Source organism: Argentina silus (genome assembly GCF_951799395.1).
Source record: "Argentina silus genome assembly, chromosome: 13".
In the NCBI taxonomy this organism is placed as follows: domain Eukaryota; kingdom Metazoa; phylum Chordata; class Actinopteri; order Argentiniformes; family Argentinidae; genus Argentina; species Argentina silus.
Genome location: NC_139667.1, coordinates 7,866,602 through 7,887,789, shown reverse-complemented (window position 1 = coordinate 7,887,789; position 21,188 = coordinate 7,866,602). Strand labels below are relative to the sequence as shown.

The 21,188-nt window shown below is 41.2% G+C and overlaps 1 protein-coding gene across 1 annotated transcript; it reads left to right on the top strand.

The window, feature by feature from the left end:
- Positions 1-261: 261 nt before the first annotated feature.
- dtnbb (dystrobrevin, beta b) lies at positions 262-17,268 on the top strand (the record flags this gene model as incomplete). The annotated part of the gene is made up of 18 exons (XM_083683507.1): positions 262-328; positions 782-862; positions 1,168-1,381; positions 2,144-2,229; positions 2,659-2,813; positions 2,987-3,092; positions 3,289-3,455; positions 4,074-4,198; positions 10,101-10,175; positions 13,491-13,581; positions 13,934-14,019; positions 14,257-14,370; positions 15,154-15,250; positions 15,636-15,656; positions 16,401-16,560; positions 16,886-16,975; positions 17,074-17,127; positions 17,255-17,268. The coding sequence occupies 18 exons, from the start codon at positions 262-264 to the stop codon at positions 17,266-17,268; spliced, it is 1,803 nt and encodes a 600-aa protein (XP_083539633.1).
- Positions 17,269-21,188: the final 3,920 nt, after the last annotated feature.

Genomic DNA, 21,188 nt, shown 5'->3' with positions numbered 1-21,188 from the left:
TATGAAAAAATAGACTACAAGACTACAACGTTCATTATTGAACATTCCATCTTTTGTGCACACACTGCTTTAATCAATGATTGATCAATGATAGAGTCCTGCGCAGACTCAGTTACATAAATATTTTCTATCACGCGCGCGTATCTGTAATGATATATTAATAACATTTTTTTACTTCTATTGACATGAAGCTTTGTATTGTATAAGATGATAATGTAATTATTACGCAGTAGGGTAATGCACTGTTGTGTCCCCCTCAGAATGATTGAGGAGGGCAGCAAGCGAGGCAAGGCCATGGTGGAGAAGAGACAGCTCTTCATGGAGATGAGTGAGTGGACTGACAGAGAAATCTCCAGAGCAAAACCATTCACCATTCACACTCCTCCGTGTTCCTCAGAAAAGCCTTTCTCTATTACGCAATTCTCTCTTTTCAGTGGCTGTGTATAACCAGTGACTGTACAGTATACATTGCCCTACACAGTCATGTTTCACTTACAAAAATACATATATAACACTGTTATCTCATGTTAGATATTGTTTGTATTTGTATATAGTTTTTTTGTTCACAGACTCATCAGAGATTTGAAGATTTCATGATTTCACAATTTGTGTGAAAGAGTGGTTGTACTACAGCATCTGTGCTCACTACTGTATATAACCATTAATTCTCTTCTGACACAATGATACTATTATTTACTATTGCAGACTTTTTAGGGGGCTTGTGTCATCGTTCCGTGATGGCTGTGGAGGGTAACCCAGTCTTCTTTTTTATGTTCATCAGGGGCACAGAATTTTGATGTCATCAGACTCTCCACCTATAGAACTGCTTGCAAGCTGAGGTTTGTGCAGAAGAGATGCAACTGTAAGTGCTGCTTCCCTCTATGGGTTTCTCTACTGAAAATGACATTTAATTGTCCTTTATAAAAATAAAATATCATTGTCAGTCCATACAAATGCATAACAACAAGATCCAAGATTTTTTTTTTATCTCAATGAAAGAAACAAGAAACACAAATAAAATATTTTATTTTCTAATGTCAATTTTCAACATTACACATCACACTGTGTCAAAATACTGTATAAGCCTTCCCAATAGGTTAAAGTTGTGTGTGTTGCGAATACAGCACACTTAAACAATGAGAATTTTCCCATTGTTGTTCTCCTTAGTGCATCTGGTGGACGTGTGGAACATGATCGAAGCATTCCGTGACAACGGGCTGAATACGCTGGACCACAACGCTGAGATCAATGTCTCCCGGCTGGAGACCATCCTGTCTTCTGTCTACTACCAGCTCAACAAGCGTCTGCCCACCACCCACCAGATCAATGTGGAGCAGTCCATTGGCCTGCTGCTCAACTTCATGGTGGCCACCTATGACAGGTATTGGACAATGCAGAGGACCGCTTACTCTACTGCAAATAGTGGATGCATATGTCTAAATGGTGGTGTAAATGACACACAGCACAACATATCATTTGTTACTATGTAATTAGCTTAGAGAATACAACCACATGGCAACATCACAACAGCAATACAATGGTTGCGTTGGAGGTCTTCTTAAACATATCTCCAACCCTTAAGACATTGTTTAATACCCATTATTAAGAGAATTTGATATGTTGTCCTGTTAGCTGTAGCCTTTAGCATGGCTGTATTTATAATAGGTTAGAAATATGCTTCTTCAGTTGAGTCAGTGTGCTGTCTTGTGAGCACTAGGAATACATCGATCTGTATGTTTGTGCTGTTACCGGAGCTCTTATTTTAAGGCTTCAGACAGTGTGGTCATGGGTCATAATCCTCCACGCCTTTATTTGAGGATTCACACAAGCGCAAGTTATTTGATATTAATTACAAGTTATGTTTCTTTAATATTAATAATAATAATGAATATTTACATCAATATCAAAGTGGAAACAACATGGCCTTTGGGTGGCTCTAAATATTTATGTGACCCTAATCTGTTGGCATGTATACAGTATGTGATGTTTTATGCGTAAACTGATAAGTGTATCTCCTTTATGATGTTCTTTAGGTTTTATATAATGGTGGGTATAGTGATCTGAATATGAAATGTGTCTTAATTTATATTTGTGTTACATATTGTGTCTAATGATATATTTTCTATATGTTTTATGTGTTTAGTGAAGGCCATGGCAAACTGACCGTTTTCTCAATGAAATCTATGTTGGCAACCATGTGCGGAGGGAAAATAGTGGACAAACTACGTTGTAAGTACAGTACATCCTCTTGAACTATGTCAGAGGGCATGTTTTGGAATTAATGTTGTGCTACAGTAGTCTAAGCCTTTAACCTGATGGCTTAGTTTGAATGTTTTCATTTGGCACAGGGAAATCCTTGGATTTTGACACCCTTGTATTGAATATGTATCTTTTATTTTAATTCTCTCTGTAGTTGCATTACTGATACACATAGGGGCGCTGTTGAGTCATACATTATGGTGCATCTGACTTGACCTGTAACAGCTGTACACCTCTTTCTGCATGATTTGAGTAGTCACAACATATTGAAGTCTCAAGATATTTGTCTCAAGGCTCATCCTCGTAGAATTATAGAAAATGTAGAAATAGCATCGATTAAATGTATGTTTGATATCGATACAAAAAGCATTTATTCTCACCACACTTTCTCTCTTTCAGATATATTCTCCCAGATATCTGACTCGAGTGGGGTGATGGCCTTTGCCAAGTTTGACCAGTTTCTCCGGGAGGTGCTGAAGCTGCCCACTGCTGTTTTTGAGGGGCCCTCGTTTGGGTACACAGAGCACTCAGTACGGACATGCTTTCCCCAGCAGGTAAGAGACCATGAGTCCTTTTCTCTGGTGATTAAAATGACAACTTTCAGTAGGTGTACTGTCGTATCTACGTCTGTTTGTCTCCAGATCTTGCTGAGAACGTGTTTTTTTTTGTTCTGTTGATGATGCTGTACAGTGTCTCACTGAATGCATTCTTGTCCGTTTGTATCTAGAAGAAGATCTTGCTGAATACGTTTTTGGATGTGTTGATGGCAGATCCTCCCCCACAGTGCCTAGTATGGCTACCTCTCATGCACCGACTCGCTAATGTTGAAAACGGTGAGGTTCATGTTTGAATATGTTTAGTCTCCCCTGTTGCCAGTTGGTCTTAGTTGTTTGGGGTGAATTTGCTGCCAAACATTGATAATGGACTTGTCCTGAACAAAAGCATTTGTACAGAGAAATGTGTGCTCTTCTGAGTAACCTCAGGGAGTGTCAGTGAGTAAATGTATTCCTTTGTTGTTTTCATCTAAAGTCTTCCATCCAGTGGAATGCTCTTATTGTCGGAGTGAAAGTATGATGGGTTTTCGGTACCGGTGCCAACAGTGCCATGGCTACCAACTCTGTCAGAGCTGCTTCTGGCGTGGCCATGCCAATGGTCCCCATAGCAACCAGCACCAGATGAAAGAGCACTCTTCTTGGGTAGGCAAAGCAGCACAAACTGTCACAGTCAAGTTCAGAGTTAAGATCTTCACTCAAACAAATATAGAATTTATTATTACCTTGTGTGCCATGACTTTCCAGTAGCAGTGCATTTTAACTTGTTTCCACATGAACTAGCCTTTTTAAATGTTCTTAAAAGGATTTTATGGGGTTTTACTCATTTCAGCAAATGAAATTCTATTGATTGAATTTTCAGGGCTATGCCATTTTCCCCATGCCCAATCATTATGTGGTAGAGTGAAGCATAGGAAGTGATTTGCACTGGTTCCCAAATCCAATTCCAAAGCCGCTCAGTGTGCCAATGATAAGGATGATTATTTGGAGGGCATCATGACCAGAATGAAATGACTGAGCATACGAAGCAGGAAAGGTTTTTTACAATTGTCAGAAAAACAGAATGCAGAGTTTACTCAGTCGCTACAGTCAATATTAGCCTATCAGTTATTTTCACTATCCATTACACAATCTGACTGGATGTTTTAGAGGCATGTAAGGTCACACACTATACATGCCTTCACATTACCTCTGCAGTAGTCGATAAGAGATTCCAACACAGTGGATATAATGCATGCCATCTCCTGTCTGCCTCTCTCATAGAAGTCCCCGGCCAAAAAGCTGAGCCATGCAATCAGCAAGTCTCTGGGCTGCGTCCCCATTGGAGAGCCACCACATCCTGTGTTCCCTGAGCAATCAGAGAAGCCACAGGACCTGGCACACACAGTGTGAGTATCATGGAGCTGCTGTTGTTGTTGTTGTTGTTGTTGTTGTTGTTGTTGTCGAAACCTGTGTCACCTAATCAGATCACCAAAAAGTGGAGGGTTTAAATTCTCTGATATAATACTCATCATTTCCAGCTCAGTTCAACACGGTAAGTTGCCCCATGTTATGTTAGATTTGGTCACACATCCAATGATATTAATTTTAGTTTTCAAGCTTCACCTTCCATGGGATGGAGCATGGTCCCTTTCTCCTAAGACGCCAGGCCCATGATTGTATATGATAGATGTGAAAATGCTGATGTGTAGTGTAGGTTTACGTAGAGGGGCTTTGAACAGCATCTTAAGTCACCATCAATCAGATGTTAGTAATAAAGCTCGTAATAAAGCTTAGTAATAAAGCTCGTACTGTGGCATAAATCTGATGCTCTGGCTCTGAGGCTCCAGGAAGTCATTATAGAAAATGCAGTATATCCTGAGGCTGTCACAAACCTTCAATCTCATTTACATTTCAGTTAGGAAAAAATAAGAGGCTTATACGTTCCATAATCAATTCCACTTATTCCATTAGCAAGATATATATGCAGTTGTCATTCCATCGTAAGTTATTTTACGATTTAATTCTATGATTGTTATGCTTTGGGTTTTAATATACTGTTTAAAAAGAAATATTCGGACAAGGAGAAATTATGAATTACCCGTTGCACATCTTGATGTCTTCTTTAGTATGATAATCTTGACAAACAAATTATATACAGTTAATGCGTTTTTAGTCAAAACGAATATCAGTACATTTAATACCATCAATCCATTTAATCATTTCTTATATATCAGTAGCTACTGCATCCTGCAGTATACCAATGAGATTCATAAACTTTGCTGTCTATTTGTCTTGTTATTTTAAGCCCCATGCCAAAATGTCACAGAGTATTGATAGTCAGATCCATCAGAGGAGAAACTAGTAATCAGAAAATGCCAAGAAGAAACATACAGCGTGTAAAAATATCTGAGCATGGTTTACAGTTTTACAGCCTAATAAATATCTCCACCTTTGAATCACTCCTCTGAGGTTGTAATGGGGGGCTGCTGCTCAGTAGGGCTGATCGACTGCGACCATATGCATACTGTATCACTGCAATATAACAAAAGTTGTAGATTAATTTAGCAGATAAGAAGTCAGACAAAATGTGAAAATAAACTGTCCAGTTGGGACATTTCTCTGATGTTCGATTTAGATTATTTGAATAGTCAGGTCAGTATATTGTAGCATAATTATATTGTATAGTAATTGTTCAGTAATCCATGTCCTTGCTCGATGGTGATTGGCTGAGACAAGTAAGGCTGCATATGTAGCCCAGAATTTCAGGCATGTTTTCTGAGAACAAAACCCCTTTCACAATGATTCTCATCATAGATACTGTAGAATACCTTTATGAAATAAAGAACCATGTTCAAAGTCATACAAGGTCTCTGGGATAAGACTAACCCTGGGTGAAAGTATTTGGACTCATGTACTGTACAGTAATCAATTGATTTGTGTGATACAAAAAAGACAACCTTGATGCAGTGCAAGATGAATCTTTTATTTTTCTATTTTACCCAGGAAACCAGGAACCCAGATTTGATTGAACAGGGTCTTTTGTTATTGTTGGAGACCTCTGGAGATTATTAATGGGCAAAGTGCATTCTCATGCTTCCTCTCGGATGGCATTTCAAGGTTGGCAGCACAGTGTGTGGCTATAGGCTTTAAAGGAAATGGAGGTTACTATTTGCCCCTGAGACCTTGTGCAGAAGTGCACTGCACCTCTACGGTACAGTACATTCCCAGTGTGTTATCTAAGCACCTCATTCAGGAGTGTTATTCACTAAAGTACTCCTTTCTGTCATCTCCCTACACTCTGCGATGGAAAAGTTAAATGATGTTGAGAACTATTTTGGATTTTACACTGTTTTGATTTGAATGTGATGACAGGGAAAATGTGACTGAACAGCAAGCTGTGATATACTGTACTGTAGAGCAGCACACGGTCAATTCGTGTGAGGGACTGGAAGTAATAATCAGACTCTGAACCTTCAGAACCTATGAAAATGATGATACATCATCCTCGTTTGACTGTTTTCTAAAAGTTCATTAAAATGCCCTGATTTTTTTAATAGGGCTGACTTCAAAAAAATAAAATGAGGATGATGGCATTTGAATCATTTTTACAGTATGGTCAGACATAATTGACAGATTTGAACAATAAAAAGACGATTGAGAACCCGTTGTAACAAGGAGAAACATTTGACAGTGTTTGATTGAAGCAAGGCACGGAAGCGATTCCTCTCTGTGCCGCGCTGTTCAGCTTTCATAATGTTTTACAGAGACATGGCTGTAATACTCTGAAACTAGCATTAGTATTTCCCAGACAGATCCCAATCAAAGTGAATTTGTAAAACTGTCTCCTCACTAGTGCGGTCTGTGACCTCAGGATGACGTCCATCAACATGATATCCCAAGCCTCCTTCCCTGTCAGAAGATGACTGGTTAAGTCTGAGGGATAATGGCAGAATCAGGGTAAAGGATCAAGGTTGATCAAACCTCTAAACCGAACAGACAGGAAGGGTCCCAGTTGGCTGACTCCTGGTCTCGTCCCAAGGAGTGTATAACAGTTCTGATGGAGTTTGGAAATGTTTATTTATGTCTAAAAGCAAACAGTAACGGCAAGCTGTAAGCTTTGGATCTGCTCAAACTGACATAGTGAGTTTCCAAGGGATTTATACAACAAATCAGAGTATTGGTTTTGTGATACACTTGTCTGTCTTGGTTTATTTGTAGAAACTACGATATGGGTTCTTGACCTCAGACACACTGCTTCAGCCAACACATTTGAAGTAGAGGCTTACGGAAGTATAACATTTTCACTGCATTTTCAATGTTTGGTATTTTTCAGCATCCACAACCTTTATTAGAGGAATGGCGGTTGTCTATAATGTCTTCCGCTGTTTAATTCCCTTGCACATTCTCCCAGTCAATACAAATCCCATCTTTGCCATTGAAATGAGGGGATAGCCTTGTAATTCATTTTGCTGCATGTGATCCATTGGGTTTTATGGCTGGGATATTGACAGACGTAAGGAACGGGAGAGTGCATTACCAGTAAGTCAGGAGGACTTATGTTTTTATTTTTATTTTTAGCAGGTTGCATATGAGCAAAACCAGTCATGCAAATTGTGTTGTCAGAAATAGAATGAGGTGAGGCTGATGTGAATGGGACATCATCAAAGCCCAGCTTAATCTTCCCTGTCCCTCTGCCAAAGGCAATGTTCAAGAAACGGATACATTGTCATTCCATGCACGCAGGTCGTACAAGGCTTAGCGCATTGCAGACTTTGATCTTTTTGAGTGCCTAAATGTTGTGTCGATGTATTCCTGTTTGACCTTTGGGATACCTCTGAATCTGAATGGGTTGTAGACATTCACGAGCGGTATATTTGTGACATGTGACAGCAAGCGGCATACATTCAACACAAGGATGTCTAAGGAAAGTCTTAGGATGACATTTGTATGGAGAGAGATTGCTCTTTTTTTTTTTTTTTTTTTGCTGTGTGAAGTTGTTGCATTAATCAACTTATCATTCAGTATGCCAACGGGTGGCAGACAGTGATGTTTATGGGACGTGGCGCATGTTAAGACTTATCCAAATAGCACAGAGAGGCTGGCTTTAATATCCGTGAAAAAGACCCAAATAAACACCACCAGCCTGACTGTCACTCTTAAACCTTTACATAAGAGTCGCAACCGCTCCTCTTTCTCCACACAGAATGTTCCGGTGATAGGAGTTATTTTGGTATATGCAAAAAAGGTTTGATGATTATTTATAAGAGGATAGTATGTGAAAGGCATGTTATGTAACTCGCTCAGGATAAGTGTGCTTGGCTAAGAAATATGTAAATGGAATTATTTAAAGGGAAGTTTTGCATTTTTGTCACCGTGGGGCTGACGGAGAGATTAGATAGAGGGATATAGAGGTTGAGATGGAGAGATATTTTGAGCAAAAGGTATTTCCCTTTGAGGTTGTTTGCGTGCATCTGTGTGTGTGTGTGTGTGGGGGGGGGGGTGAGAGAGAGAGAGAGAGAGAGAGAGAGAGAGTGTCTGTGTCGTCATACAGTCATGTGACTCCTGAGTTTCCTTGGAGACAGCAGCAGTGTAGTACATTGAGATGCTCGCTCAGTTGAGAGCAGAGTAGGCATCTGGCAACAGCAGCGGTTGGATGTATTTGGCTTGCGAGACAGGTGCTTTCTACCCAAAAGGAGGTGAGTGAGATCTCATATACTACTATCATATCCCCCTGTCTATGCCTGGTGTCTACTGGTTCAGTTACTAGGTCCTGAATGAGAGTCCACGCTGGCATTTCATACTTAGAAGTTACTTAAAAATGTTGCTAGGGGACTGTGTATGTTCTGTCTTGGCTGTTTAGAGAGTGTAGGGCATTTCAGCAGATAAAGCTGTGTACTGTACAGTAGGTTCAGATCTGAGCAGGAACAGAATTATCCCTCATTCCCTGTTAAGTAAATCAGTGATTTGTTTTCTTCTGCCTTCTGCTTGTTTGAAACAGATTAAAATGTGGTCGTACTGGATGGTGGGACTAGTAAACAACTGATTAATGTACACTAGTAACACTAAAACAATGTATTCCATGTCTAATTTGAAAGTGTAAGCTTGACTCTGGGGAGTATTTCATATTGGAGAATGAATATCAGTAATGCAGATGCAAAGTAATGCAAATATGCTGACCCCCCACTCACTGTAAGGGAATAACTTATTCTGTTACTTATTAACAAATTCTGCTGAAAATGTTATGAATATGATTACTGATTTACTGTATAATGCTTCCTGGCCCAAATTCAGCAGGAAGCATTTATTTTTGTAATTTTCCTATCTGCATGTTGTTATGATATGCATGCATCAAAACTCAGTTGAAGTAATGAAACGTCTCTGGGTACAGCTGTTGATAAGGATCAGTATTCAGCCCTTACTCTCTCTGTCAGCCTGTTCTTTGTGATTTGTAGTTATTATTTTTGTCATGGAAATGCTTCAATGCCATAAAGGTCAAATACTGTATTCTGCAAACACATTTTGGGGGGAAAGTAGCCTGTGCCAAATGCTTCCCTGATGTCAGTGCTCATGTCATGGAAACTGACAGAGAGAAATTGTAGAGCGACTGGAAGAGAGGGAAAGAGGGAGAGAGGGAGAGAGAGGGAGATTGGTGTAGAAATAAAGCAGTATTCATTTTTGAGGGGGGGGGGTTCTTTTTTCGTTCATGGGAGTGGAGTGTGAACTTGGAACACCTGTGATGTGCAGACATTTTGATCTGCTAATGAGATATCTGGTCCAGGGTCTGGGAGCCAAACAGTGTGCCTGGACCTCTGATGTAGGTGCCAGATGGACACATAGTTTTGTTTACTCTCACAAATTACATTCTGCAATGTCACCTTTCCCAGTTTCTCACCGACTTCAAGTTTAATTAGATTTCTTGTCAGCTTTTGTTCCTCCTGTTCATTTTAATTAGGTTTAAGCTAATAGCATTAAAAATCTAAATGCCATTGCCAGAAAGTCAATTATTCAATGGCAATTTGAAATTAACTCATATATACAGTACCGAACATCACAGTAACACCCTTCTACAGTACATCACAGTAACACCCTTCTACAGTACATTTTCAGTGCTTTTGTATGATTGCACTTAATCACTTCAACATGTTACACATGCTTCCTCATCTCCTGTATAGTATATACAGTCAAGATTGCTGATTCAATGATTCTTAATAGAATGCAAATGTCCTCCTCCTCTCTCCTACCCCCTTAGTGACAGGACCCAAAGGGCTCCGCAGTGTAGCATTAAAGCCCTCTAATCTTGTCTTTTAGTCAGCCGAAACCAGTGGCCAACAACATGAACGACACTATACTCATGTCCTCTGGGGCACCTACTCCTACAAAAAGGTAAGTGCCTCAGATTCAGCTGTGTGCTCCTGCAGGGCATAGAATCACCATAAGCCTCTTTTACGCCCTGCATGATGGTTATATCAGTGTATTAATCATTGTGAGTTCTCTATGGAGGCATATTATAATAATTTTAGAGAAAATGTTAAGTTATTCAAGGGTTCTATGGCCAGCAATCTAAAAAGAGGAATATGAGGTGAAATGAGTTGAATTGGGATTTAGATTCACTCCGCCATGATCAAAAACAATTTTTTTTTGTGTCAGAGCATGCATGTGAATGTGTTTTGAGAGAGAAATTGGTCTCTGTGGCTTGAGTATCTGGGCGCCCCCTCAGAGAGCTGATGTGACAAATAGACTATGATAGAATTGGAGCCTTATCATGTAAGCAGAGAGTAAGGCACTTCGAGGGAAAAAATGAAATCTGTCTGTTGTTTCATATCACCCCCTTGCAGTTTTCCTACAATATTATTTTTTCGCTGTGGTAATGAACGGTCTAATAGGGGCATAATGGTTGATGAATTCAATAACGGAAAGCACTTGGAGATGATTATCTTTAATGCATCTGCACTCTAGAGTATTTCCTGTGGCTTTTCCAAAACTCATGCATACGCTACACCTCTATCCACAAATTGCCACTCTGTATCAAAGACAGAGACTCTGAAGTCATCCAACTATCACCATATTATGTGAGCAAGTTAAATCCATCCACCGACAATTCTACTCGAATAGATATTTCCTATTTTGGAGGATATTATATTTCATTGGTGTGCAGCACTGTGTCATAAGCAGCTTCAGTAAGTTGAAAGGCAGGATTCAAACCACATCCTCCCTCGGGAGGTCCTACAGCAGAGCCTCCTACAGTATCAAGATGAGAGTGCAGGCTAGGGGAAGCTGACATGATACGGGCACCGTAGGCCGTAAGTGATGCTGTGCATTTAGACGAGGGAGGTCAGAGGGAGACACAGTAGCATGCACTGCAGCGTTTGTGACAGTTGACCAAGCAGCTCCATAACCTTTGTCTTGACATTTGAGGTCTATGAGTCATAGCTGTTTGGTGAGATGTCATACTCTGAAGATGCCTTTGCTTTGCCGGGGGGGCATAACAACGCCACACACACACACACACACACACACACACACACACACACACACACACACACACATACACACACACACACACACACACGCACACACACACGCACACACACAGGCACACACACACACGCACACACACACACACGCACACACACAGACACACACACACACACACACACACACACACACACACACACACACACACACACACACACACACACACACACAAAGGTAGTTTTCTAGATTTCCTCCCATTATGAAGCCAGCTGAGTAAGGGTGTGCTTCTTCTTCTTGAGGTTCTGTCGGCCTAGCAGAATGTCAGTTCCTTTCCTACAAGATTCTCATTGCGTCTGTGTTGAGCTGACACACTGTCACATTTGGTTTGTAAATATTAATCCGTGTAATGATTCTGTTCTGGTCTGCTTCCCTTGATGTGAAGAGCCTGGGAGTCAAGGATGTCACTACTGAATAATGGAACGTTCCAAGGGCTCTTCTTTAGCTCACCGACTCTCAGTTGAATTTCACAAAAAAAACACTACCACTGTTTTCAGTCCCAATTATAAAGCATTTTATATGAATTATTAGAAATATATCATTAGGAATTTCATTTGATGAGGAATTCTTGTCTCTTAAACTGCAGAGGTTTTAAAAGTGTCCATCACTAAGTTATATTATGATATAACTTTTTTTATAGATTATTTTATATAATCTATATATATCTACATATATATATTTATATATATAAAATGTTATTTGTAGGTCGACATTTTGAGTAGAAGCCCAACCTCCTTCACAGTCTTGCAACCGATACTCTCTGCTGACATGGCATTTGCCTCCTTCTGCCTCTCGCAGACAATCGCTCACCGCTGGTCTTCCAAGGGCGAACCGACTCTCCACAATTTATTACCTGTTAGTCATGCAGAACCACAGTGACAGAAAATAAAAAAATAATTTGCTGTTGGAGCTCGACAAGTTTTAATTTGACTTAACAGATTATTGACCAAAATGCCACTGGATATGAAATCATTGACTCAACTGGTGCTGTAGGCGTAGTAGTGCATGTTAATACAGTGAGATGTCAATAGTTTTGTCGTGTTCAAGATGTGAACAGTAACTTGCTTTCCCCCTGTAACACTTCATTAAATGTCACATTGACTATGGTGGAATAACAGTAAGCCCATAGCCATGTGACTGTGTTGATAAACAGGTTCTGTCTCTGTTGTTTGTGTGTGTATGAGCAGTGGTTTGTCTTCGGCCAACAGGCCTTTTATCTGTGTGTGTCACTGTGTTTGGCTTAACCTCAATTTGACCTAGCTAGCACAGAAGGGCGTGAAGGCTGTCCGTGGAGAGGCTAATAAGCAGTCCACACAGCCTTGTCTGCAGGCTGGCACTGGGAATTAATTGGTGCCAGGAAACCCTCTGACAAAGCAAAGGCACGGAGTGGCCTGTAGATTAACAGCCCTCAGGAGGAACAGCCTCGGCTCCGAATGACCCGCAGGGGTCATCTTTCTTTTTCTGTCCGTGGAGAACAGCTCTGATGTGCCTTAATGTATTACTCTAATCCCAGGCCCCCGAAACTCAAGCTCCATCTAGAGTTTAGGCCGAGGATGAAGCTGCGGTTGTGATTGTACCCCGTACGGCCATGCTGCAGGGCTCTGTGCTTGTTGTGCCATGTGTTTCCAGCCAGATTGGGTTTAATGGGCTTAATCATTGCTCATTTCCCAGTCAGTGTGAGAGTGCTGTCCTCGCGGACTCTGGGCTAAGTGCATAGCATCATAGAGGCTCTCTCCTTCACTCCTCATTGACGACCACTCACTGAGGGGGGGGGGACAGCATATGTCCTCTCATCTGTTCGCACCATATGCCACGCCCTCCATCATGAAACCAAAGTCACATGTGTAATTTGACATTTCCGGTTAAATGGTTTGAGTTAGAGTGTCACACTTTTGGCCGGCTGCGTCGGTATTCATACTGTCCTTTAAAAGAAACTTGTGATAAGCAACCATAATGGACCACTCATGCTGGAGCCATAATCACAAATCTAAGGGCACACACCGCCACCTCTACTGAAGTCATTCACTTTTTCCATGCAAAAATCTTTCACAGTGTTGCCAGAAGTTATTCTACTTACATAAGAGTACTGTGCATTGCTGTCTTCATGAAGGTTCTTGTTGATGTCCCCCCCCCCCCCCCCCCCCCCCCCCCCGTGTCCCTGGGCAGTGTCTTGGAGAGTCCCAGCAGGCTAGATGAAGAGCATCGCCTCATCGCTCGTTACGCCGCCCGTCTGGCAGCTGAAGCAGGCAACTCCACAGTGAGTGCCCAATAGATTGCCCCCGGGGTTGACTGCCCCAGCCTGTGTTTAACATTTGCTGCACTGACAATTATGATTATGTAACGTCTTTGTAACTGCAGAACACACTTGTGCTGTAGTAGGAATATCCCACTGTGCTGTCCGTTTATCAAAGTGAAGGACAAATTAACTTTTGATTGGATGAAAAGGCCCCCTATGTAAGCTTAGTCATTAAAAAGTTCAACACAGCGTTCAGTATTTTAAAGTGTGGCTGGTAGGCCATGTTTCATATGCCATTTTTGTTAGCTTTTAGTTTTATTCTGTTTTTATTCTAGTTTATTCTGACATTATTCATGATCATTTTGCCTTTCAGCAATGTCCTCCAACAGATTTGAGTTTTAACTTCGATGCCAACAAGCAACAGAGGCAGCTCATAGCGGAGCTAGAAAACAAAAACAGGTGGGCCTATATTTTAATAATAAAGATAAAAAAATTATATTTCATTTATTAATGTATCATGTCATGTTTCATTTAATACTCTGTGTTGCATAACAGTTTGTTGGAGTCTAAACAAATATTTGACGAAAATAGACAAGAACCCTGAGACCTGTTCTCAAAAAAACAAAATGTCTGATTCAAAAGGGCTTTTTCATTCAAGGTGTATATTGAAGATGTGTGTGTCTTCTGGTCCCTCAGGGAGATCCTGCAGGAGATCCAGAGGCTGCGCCTGGAGCATGAGCAGGCCTCCCAGCCCACCCCAGAGAAGGCCCAGCAGAATCCCACTCTGCTGGCTGAGCTACGGCTCCTTAGGTACAGCCTACCCTCCACAACATGCCATTTAGCATACTATATACTTTATGGTGATGTGTATTTGATATAGTATTATATATTATATTGAGCACATGCTATACACATCACTGTAAGTCGCTTTTATCCATAGCCACTTATAATACAGTGAGTGCATACATGTGTTTGTGTGTTATATAATTGTACCTGCAACCTTTAGCATTGTTAGCGCCATGCTCTACCAACTGAGCCATGCAGGACCCTCACACAACACATCACCTCCTCGGTAAACAGCAGAGCAATGTGAATTCAGAGCTTAGACTTTTGGATGGGGATTATCTACAGTACATAACGCTCTGATTGCCAATTACGAGAGCTGGACTGTATCTGTGTTTGCTTGCTGGCTGTATAGCGCTGATATGGCAGGCCTCTGTAACCCTGAGGTAGAGAACAGAGCAGATATAGTCTGAGGCAGCAGATGTGTCGTGACGGTTGAATGTGTGGGCAGGCAGATGGACGCGAGTTCGGTTTGGGTTTTTCAGTCGCTTCGGGTCTCACAAACGCTAATGAGAGTAGTGTTCAGCTCATGGACACCAGAGGGCGTTTAGGTGCGAATTGAGCCCGTAGCTATCACACAAAAGGGATTGTTGTAGCCAGAGTCAGTCACTGGACTGCTGTTGCTGTAACCCTGGAGTGTGACTAGGCTCAGAGAAGAAGTGAAGGGAAGAGAGTGTGTGTGTGATATGTGACTGACAGGTTATGTGTGTGTGTGTGTGTGTGTGTGTGTCTGCGTATGATTTGAGACAGACACAGGAAGGATGAGCTGGAGAGGCGCATGTCTGCCCTACAGGAGAGCAGAAGGGAGCTGATGGTGCAGCTGGAGGGACTCATGAGGCTGCTCAAGGTAGGAGATGACTCTACCCTCAATGTCACGGTTATACAGTAACACAATCCGTGTGTTGTTATCAGCGTGTGTACAGTACGCTGGCACTACGCTGTAGGCTATGTCTACCTCTTCTCATTACCGCTCTATCTTTCATCAAATCCGCATTCTTCTTCTTGTTTTATGTAACCATTTAGTAACTTATAGACACTGGCACCATAAAGGTCGAATGTCATTCGCCTGAGGATCCTTTTGTCACCTTAAAAGGACCTCTTACGCACCTTTTCCGTCCTGAAATGACAGCTTACTCTTTGCCTTTGCCGCTGTCTCTCCTCCTCCTCTTTACCTCTCTCTCTCTCTCACTGCTCTTGCTTTCTTTCACTGCTTTCCATTGGCTGGCTCATAGGATGAGGAGCAAAAGCAGGCAGTAAGTGTCCCTTTATTAAGTTTGCTACAGTGTACAGCCGCAGCACCGGAGCCCTACAGCTCACTCACCACAGCACTTAGTGTCACACTACTCTACCTAATGTACGCGCTAACGTGTCTCAGACAGATTGTATTACAGACGTAGCATCATGCTATAGGCCTACATATACATCATAGCACAAGCCACTGTTTATCATTTTCTTTTTCCATGAGAGACCATACATTTATGACAGGGGGTGTAAGCCCTGTAAGAACTCTATAAACCAGCTATGTCTGATCTACGGTGTTAGTTAAAGAGGAGAGCACCATGTTTTCCTTTGCCAAATGTCAGAGACCTGTTCCTTTCATCAAAGCTAACAACCTCCCTTCTAATGTGACTGCAGTCTGGCTGGCCATCTGCTGCCTGGCACTGGGCCATAGTCCTGGGCCCTGCACCAACGCCTGGGACACAGTGCCCCTTTCTCCACTATAGTACCCTAGCTACCCAGCAATGGCCCCCCACACCTCACACATGGTTCCCATTTGCTTTCGAACCAGAGAAGGCTCGCTATAGACAGTGTATCGATGGCCCGTACCCATTGGTAGAGGATTACTATTCGTTTTCTCTCTCTATTGGATTATTGTTTTTGCGGTGGGTTAATAATGTGCATGTCGCCATATGTGGTTTTTTTTTTTTTTTTTTTTTTTTTTATACTAATACTAAGGATACTCCTCTTAACGGGTGGTGATCTTGGTGTGTTTTCAGTCCCAGACAGGAGGCTCTCCCCATTCTTCCCCCAGTCATGGTGCTGGTTGCTCCATGCCGATGCCCATACGGTCCACATCAGCTGGCTCAACCCCGACTCACACACCCCAGGACTGCCTGGCAGGGGTCGGGGGAGACGTGCTGGAGGCCTTCGCTCATGGTAAGTCCCTCTCTCTCCTCCCTCACAACCAATGCAAGAGGCCCAATTCATTTCTGATTCATTTGCTCAATTTGCTCATCCGAGGGGAGGTGAACAGGTAATTGGTTTGGAATCAGAACACACTACACAACTCTCTTAAACAATGATAATGTTGATAATAAATTAATAACATACTGTACTACTGTATAACATCTTTACAAAAAGTTCATTCACAGGTTATCCATGTGTACCACTTGTAGGACAATGTAGGAACTTGGTTGTGATGTGCCCATTTCTGTACATATTTACCATGTTTCTAGAGTAACATTTCCCCTCTGTGTTTCAGGTGTACCTAGAAATCTGCGTAATGATCTTTTGGTGGCTGCTGACTCAATCACAAACACCATGTCGTCACTAGTGAAAGAACTCCACTCAGGTTGGTTGAAAGTCACCTGCCTGTTTTGTTGCCTGTGTTTGATTTACTACTCAGACACTGAGAACATCCTCACTGAATTATTTGGTTTCCATTTAAAGTCGATGACGGCATAGAGGAGGAGGAGAACAACATGCGGAATGGCAGGGACAGGGGTACGTCTCTGCTCAATAGCCACACCATATTCGTTTCATGACTTTAGTGGCTGAAGCTGTCAGTGATGATATAGTAGATTAGACTTGTTATTGCAACTGATAGGTATTTTTTCTTTGTGTTTTCCAGCTGAGGCGGAATGAGAAGAGCAAACAAAGTACGTATGATTATTGATATAGTTTAATATTACCGATGATGTACAACATTAGCAGTTGATCACACAATTCAAGCACCCTGCGAATGTACCTACGGTCAATTAAAAAAATCAGTTACCCAGACTTACAGACTTACTTATTAAAGGGCCCCTAAACTCATCTGATTCTCTGTCTGTTCTCTGTCTGTTAGGCACAGTGAGGGTACAGATGCATATAGAGGGAATACGAACCCCACTTCATCATACAAGATGTCTGGACATGACTGGGAAGACTCAGCAACAACAACCCCCCTTGGCATTAGCACGTAGAGTAATGCATGCTGTTATCTAACAGGATTTCACTATGTGAACTGAAATTGTTTCTTTACACCTTGCAGAAAGCAAGACGTGTCTATTAGCGAGTGTATATGTTGTTCTGTATAAATCCGCTGTAATTATGTATTGATTTCCCTCATGACTGCAAAGGAATGGCTTGCTGTGCTTTCTCTCAACTATCCCCATTGATGCAGATCTCTCTGTATATACTGTAGACATTACCTTTGGGGATCACACACACTGACCTGAAAGCTATTTTCATGATATGTTCCCTGTCGTTGCTTTTGTATGATTAGCGCTTAGTAACATTTTTGTTAGGGTTTTTGCATGAAGATGCACTCCTGTCTGGGTGTAGGTACCATGTTATGCCAGCTCTTTGTGGGTTATGATGACTGCTGGGATTTAGAAATTGTCATGCCTCAGAATTCACATCGAGTCACATACTGTACTGCTGCTACTGTGCGCTCAATGAGCCACCCTTGCAAAAATATGAGGGCTGTTCGGTCAAACGAGCCTAGGGGCTATTGTCAAGGATAGTAATTAATGTTTTATCAGGGAATGTCCCTTAAAAACTGGATTGATTCTCATTGTGTTGTCTCAATTAAAATGTTACTGACTGAACCAAGCTAATAAATGCACCTTAAAGGCATTTAAAACTCTGCATGGTGCCTATTCCCAAATCCACTAAATAGTCAGTAGTAACATTATTTATTGTTCAAATAAAGGGAGGCAGAGCACCTCAGGATGTTTAAATGAATATCATTCGGATTTGCTCTTTCGTTATGAGTTACCACATCCACATCTTTAGGTGAGGTATTTGAAAATGAATGCACAAGTAGACTTTGCTTTGATGGCTTTATTTAGTTAAACAAGGACTGGAAAATGTTTATGTGAAATGAACAGATAGGTGCTCAGGGACTGTAGAAATAAATGGAATGTAGGTGACTGGGGAGTTAAACTAATAGGAGTAATTGACTCCAGACAGGCTTTGTTGGGGGTCAAAGGTCAGTAGTGATCATAAAAGATTATGGAGGGAGAGGACAGCAAGTGGTTAAAAGCCTGGTGTTGGCATAGGGTGTGTGGATTACTTAGGGGAGAAGAGGCTATATCTGACAGAGCATGTCGTTAGATATCCGTGAATTAGTGTCTGTCTAAAGGTAGCTAAACGGTAGCTATGGGTTTAGGGATGGCTGTGGTGAGGGACAGGAAAATTATACTTACTTGAATCAGGAGGATATCAGGTCCAATTTTACACTTATTTTGTCTTTTGATTGATATAACGTTTTTGTTGTTCAGGATAACCATTTGTCTCTGAAAACAAGCACTCAAATGAACTCCTAGATACAAATGTTAGGTTTAGTTATGTGATGGCGAAATGGCTAGAAAAGAGTATGGTGCAATTTTGTTCGGTTCACGTCATGGGATATGAAATATGTTGGAACAATAAACAATTGTATGGTACCAAACATTGGTTAAGCAATGAACTGTACTGAATTTGTACTGACTTTCCGAGAGAAAACTTGACATTTTGCATTGAGATTTGTACAGTAAGCCTATCCTATGAGCTAAGTAAGGTCTTTAATCAACCTATTACACTGTGTCAAGAAAAAGAAGAACAAAAAAGAGGCTCCTCTGTAATTGTTGTTCTAAATGTGATGTTTTCATTTGGTTATTTTACATGTTCTCATACTGGCTGTTATTCTAGTTTGTTAGTAGTGTATAATCATTAGTAATAATTTGTCAAAACACTCATTCAAGTGAGCACTCACACACCAGTTAGTCGCCTCAATGAAGATGAGTATACAAAACAGTGATCGAAACACCACATTGTAAAACATAAAACTAGAGGTCGTAACCACCAATATCTTCCTATGGTTCAGTCCTACAGTATATATTAAGGGTTTGACACTTTTTTTCTTCCATTTAGCTTCTTAAAGTCCAAAAAGGAATTGAAGTGAATCATTGTATACCCCTTCACCCTGGTCACAGATAGGAATGCAATGTTAAGATTTGAGTTTGTGCCTAGATGTTCTGTAAAAATTGCTGTATAAAGTGAACATTCTGCAGATAAGAGTATCAATCAGCCTTTAAATAGGAGTTTTAGTCTGTGACCTTGTAGAGAATTTTATTTATTGTGTTCAGGGGGGAAGTAGTAGACTTTTGTTCAGCCTTTACATTTGTGCCAAAATGTTTGCAGACTTTGTGCGTCCTACAGATATATCTCAGTATATCTACATTCTTTATGTCGTTGTTGCTTATATTTTATCATGAAATTACTAAGGTCATCGGCATTCAATGTTCTCCTCAAATGAAATCTGCAAATGTTGAACCTTAATAGCAGAAACAAGACCTTATCACGTTCTAAAGCTACCAATAGTCTAGAATTATGTAATTCTAGCCAACAGTGATGAACTATACCTTATCATCGGACAGAACCTATGTGTCATACAAATAGAAAAAAAAGCCAATCAAAAGGTACATGCTTTGATCCTTTTATTGTTTGCAAAGAGAAAATGTGCAAGATGACAACCACACGCTCCCCTGATGTTATTTATCTATATCTGTGTTATGTAAGGTTATGCTTCTTGGTAAACATCTGTTTGTCATGTTAATTTTACAAACATGGTTTTATGTCACATGACCACTGTCTTTTGTAAATAAATGAATAAATTGTGAAATATATTAAAAGATTTAAAAGGTTTCTCGCTTGCTTGTGTCATGATTTTCGGTGTGGCATCTACTGACAGTTCAGTGAATCAGTGGTTCAATTCCAGAACGGAGTTAACAGAATATAGTGAGAAGCAGAATATTGTATGACACAGAAAAACACTGGCGAGCATTGAGATATGAATGCCTCACAGTCACAGAAACTTGTTTTTTAATAGCTTGCTGTTACAGTAGCCTGTAGGCATCATTGAGCTTGTTATAACCCAAGTGTTATTCCTGGGAGAGTGAATTAGGACACAGCTCCCTATCAACTCCCTATCAACAAGGATTACCTTTGATCTCAAGGAGGAATATCCTTTAAGATACTGTACCCATGCACACAATCTCCATTAGTGACAAATGTGCAAATCTAAATCCATTACCCAGACAAATCACTGACCTTTTCTCTGATGCTCCCGACCATATTTAGAAAAAAACATAACATGAGATCAATCACTTGGACACATCGGCCTTGAAGTGTGATGGTCCGGATAAGGTGGTCACACATACAGTGAGAAGGGTCCCAGCTCCAGATAGTGGTCCTCTCACGCTGCTGCTGATGCTGTCCTCGACTGAACCAGACCACGAGAGACAGAGATAGTCTATAGACGTGTGAGGAGACTCTGGCTCCACTGATTCTTCCAGCTCACTGAACCACATCCGCCTGCTGCCTGCCTGCCTGCCTCCCTGCTTGCCTCCCACCTCCTGAAGAGCTGTATCTGCCCCAAAGGGATTTGTTCTGTTTGTGCTTGTAAAGAGCCTTACCCTTTGGCACTGTACGGCTGACATCCTGAAGCACCACAACATCCTGTGTCTCCGTCTAGTGGGCATGCATGGAATAAATATGTCATAAGCAATCAGTAGGGTAATAAATATGATCACTTTGAT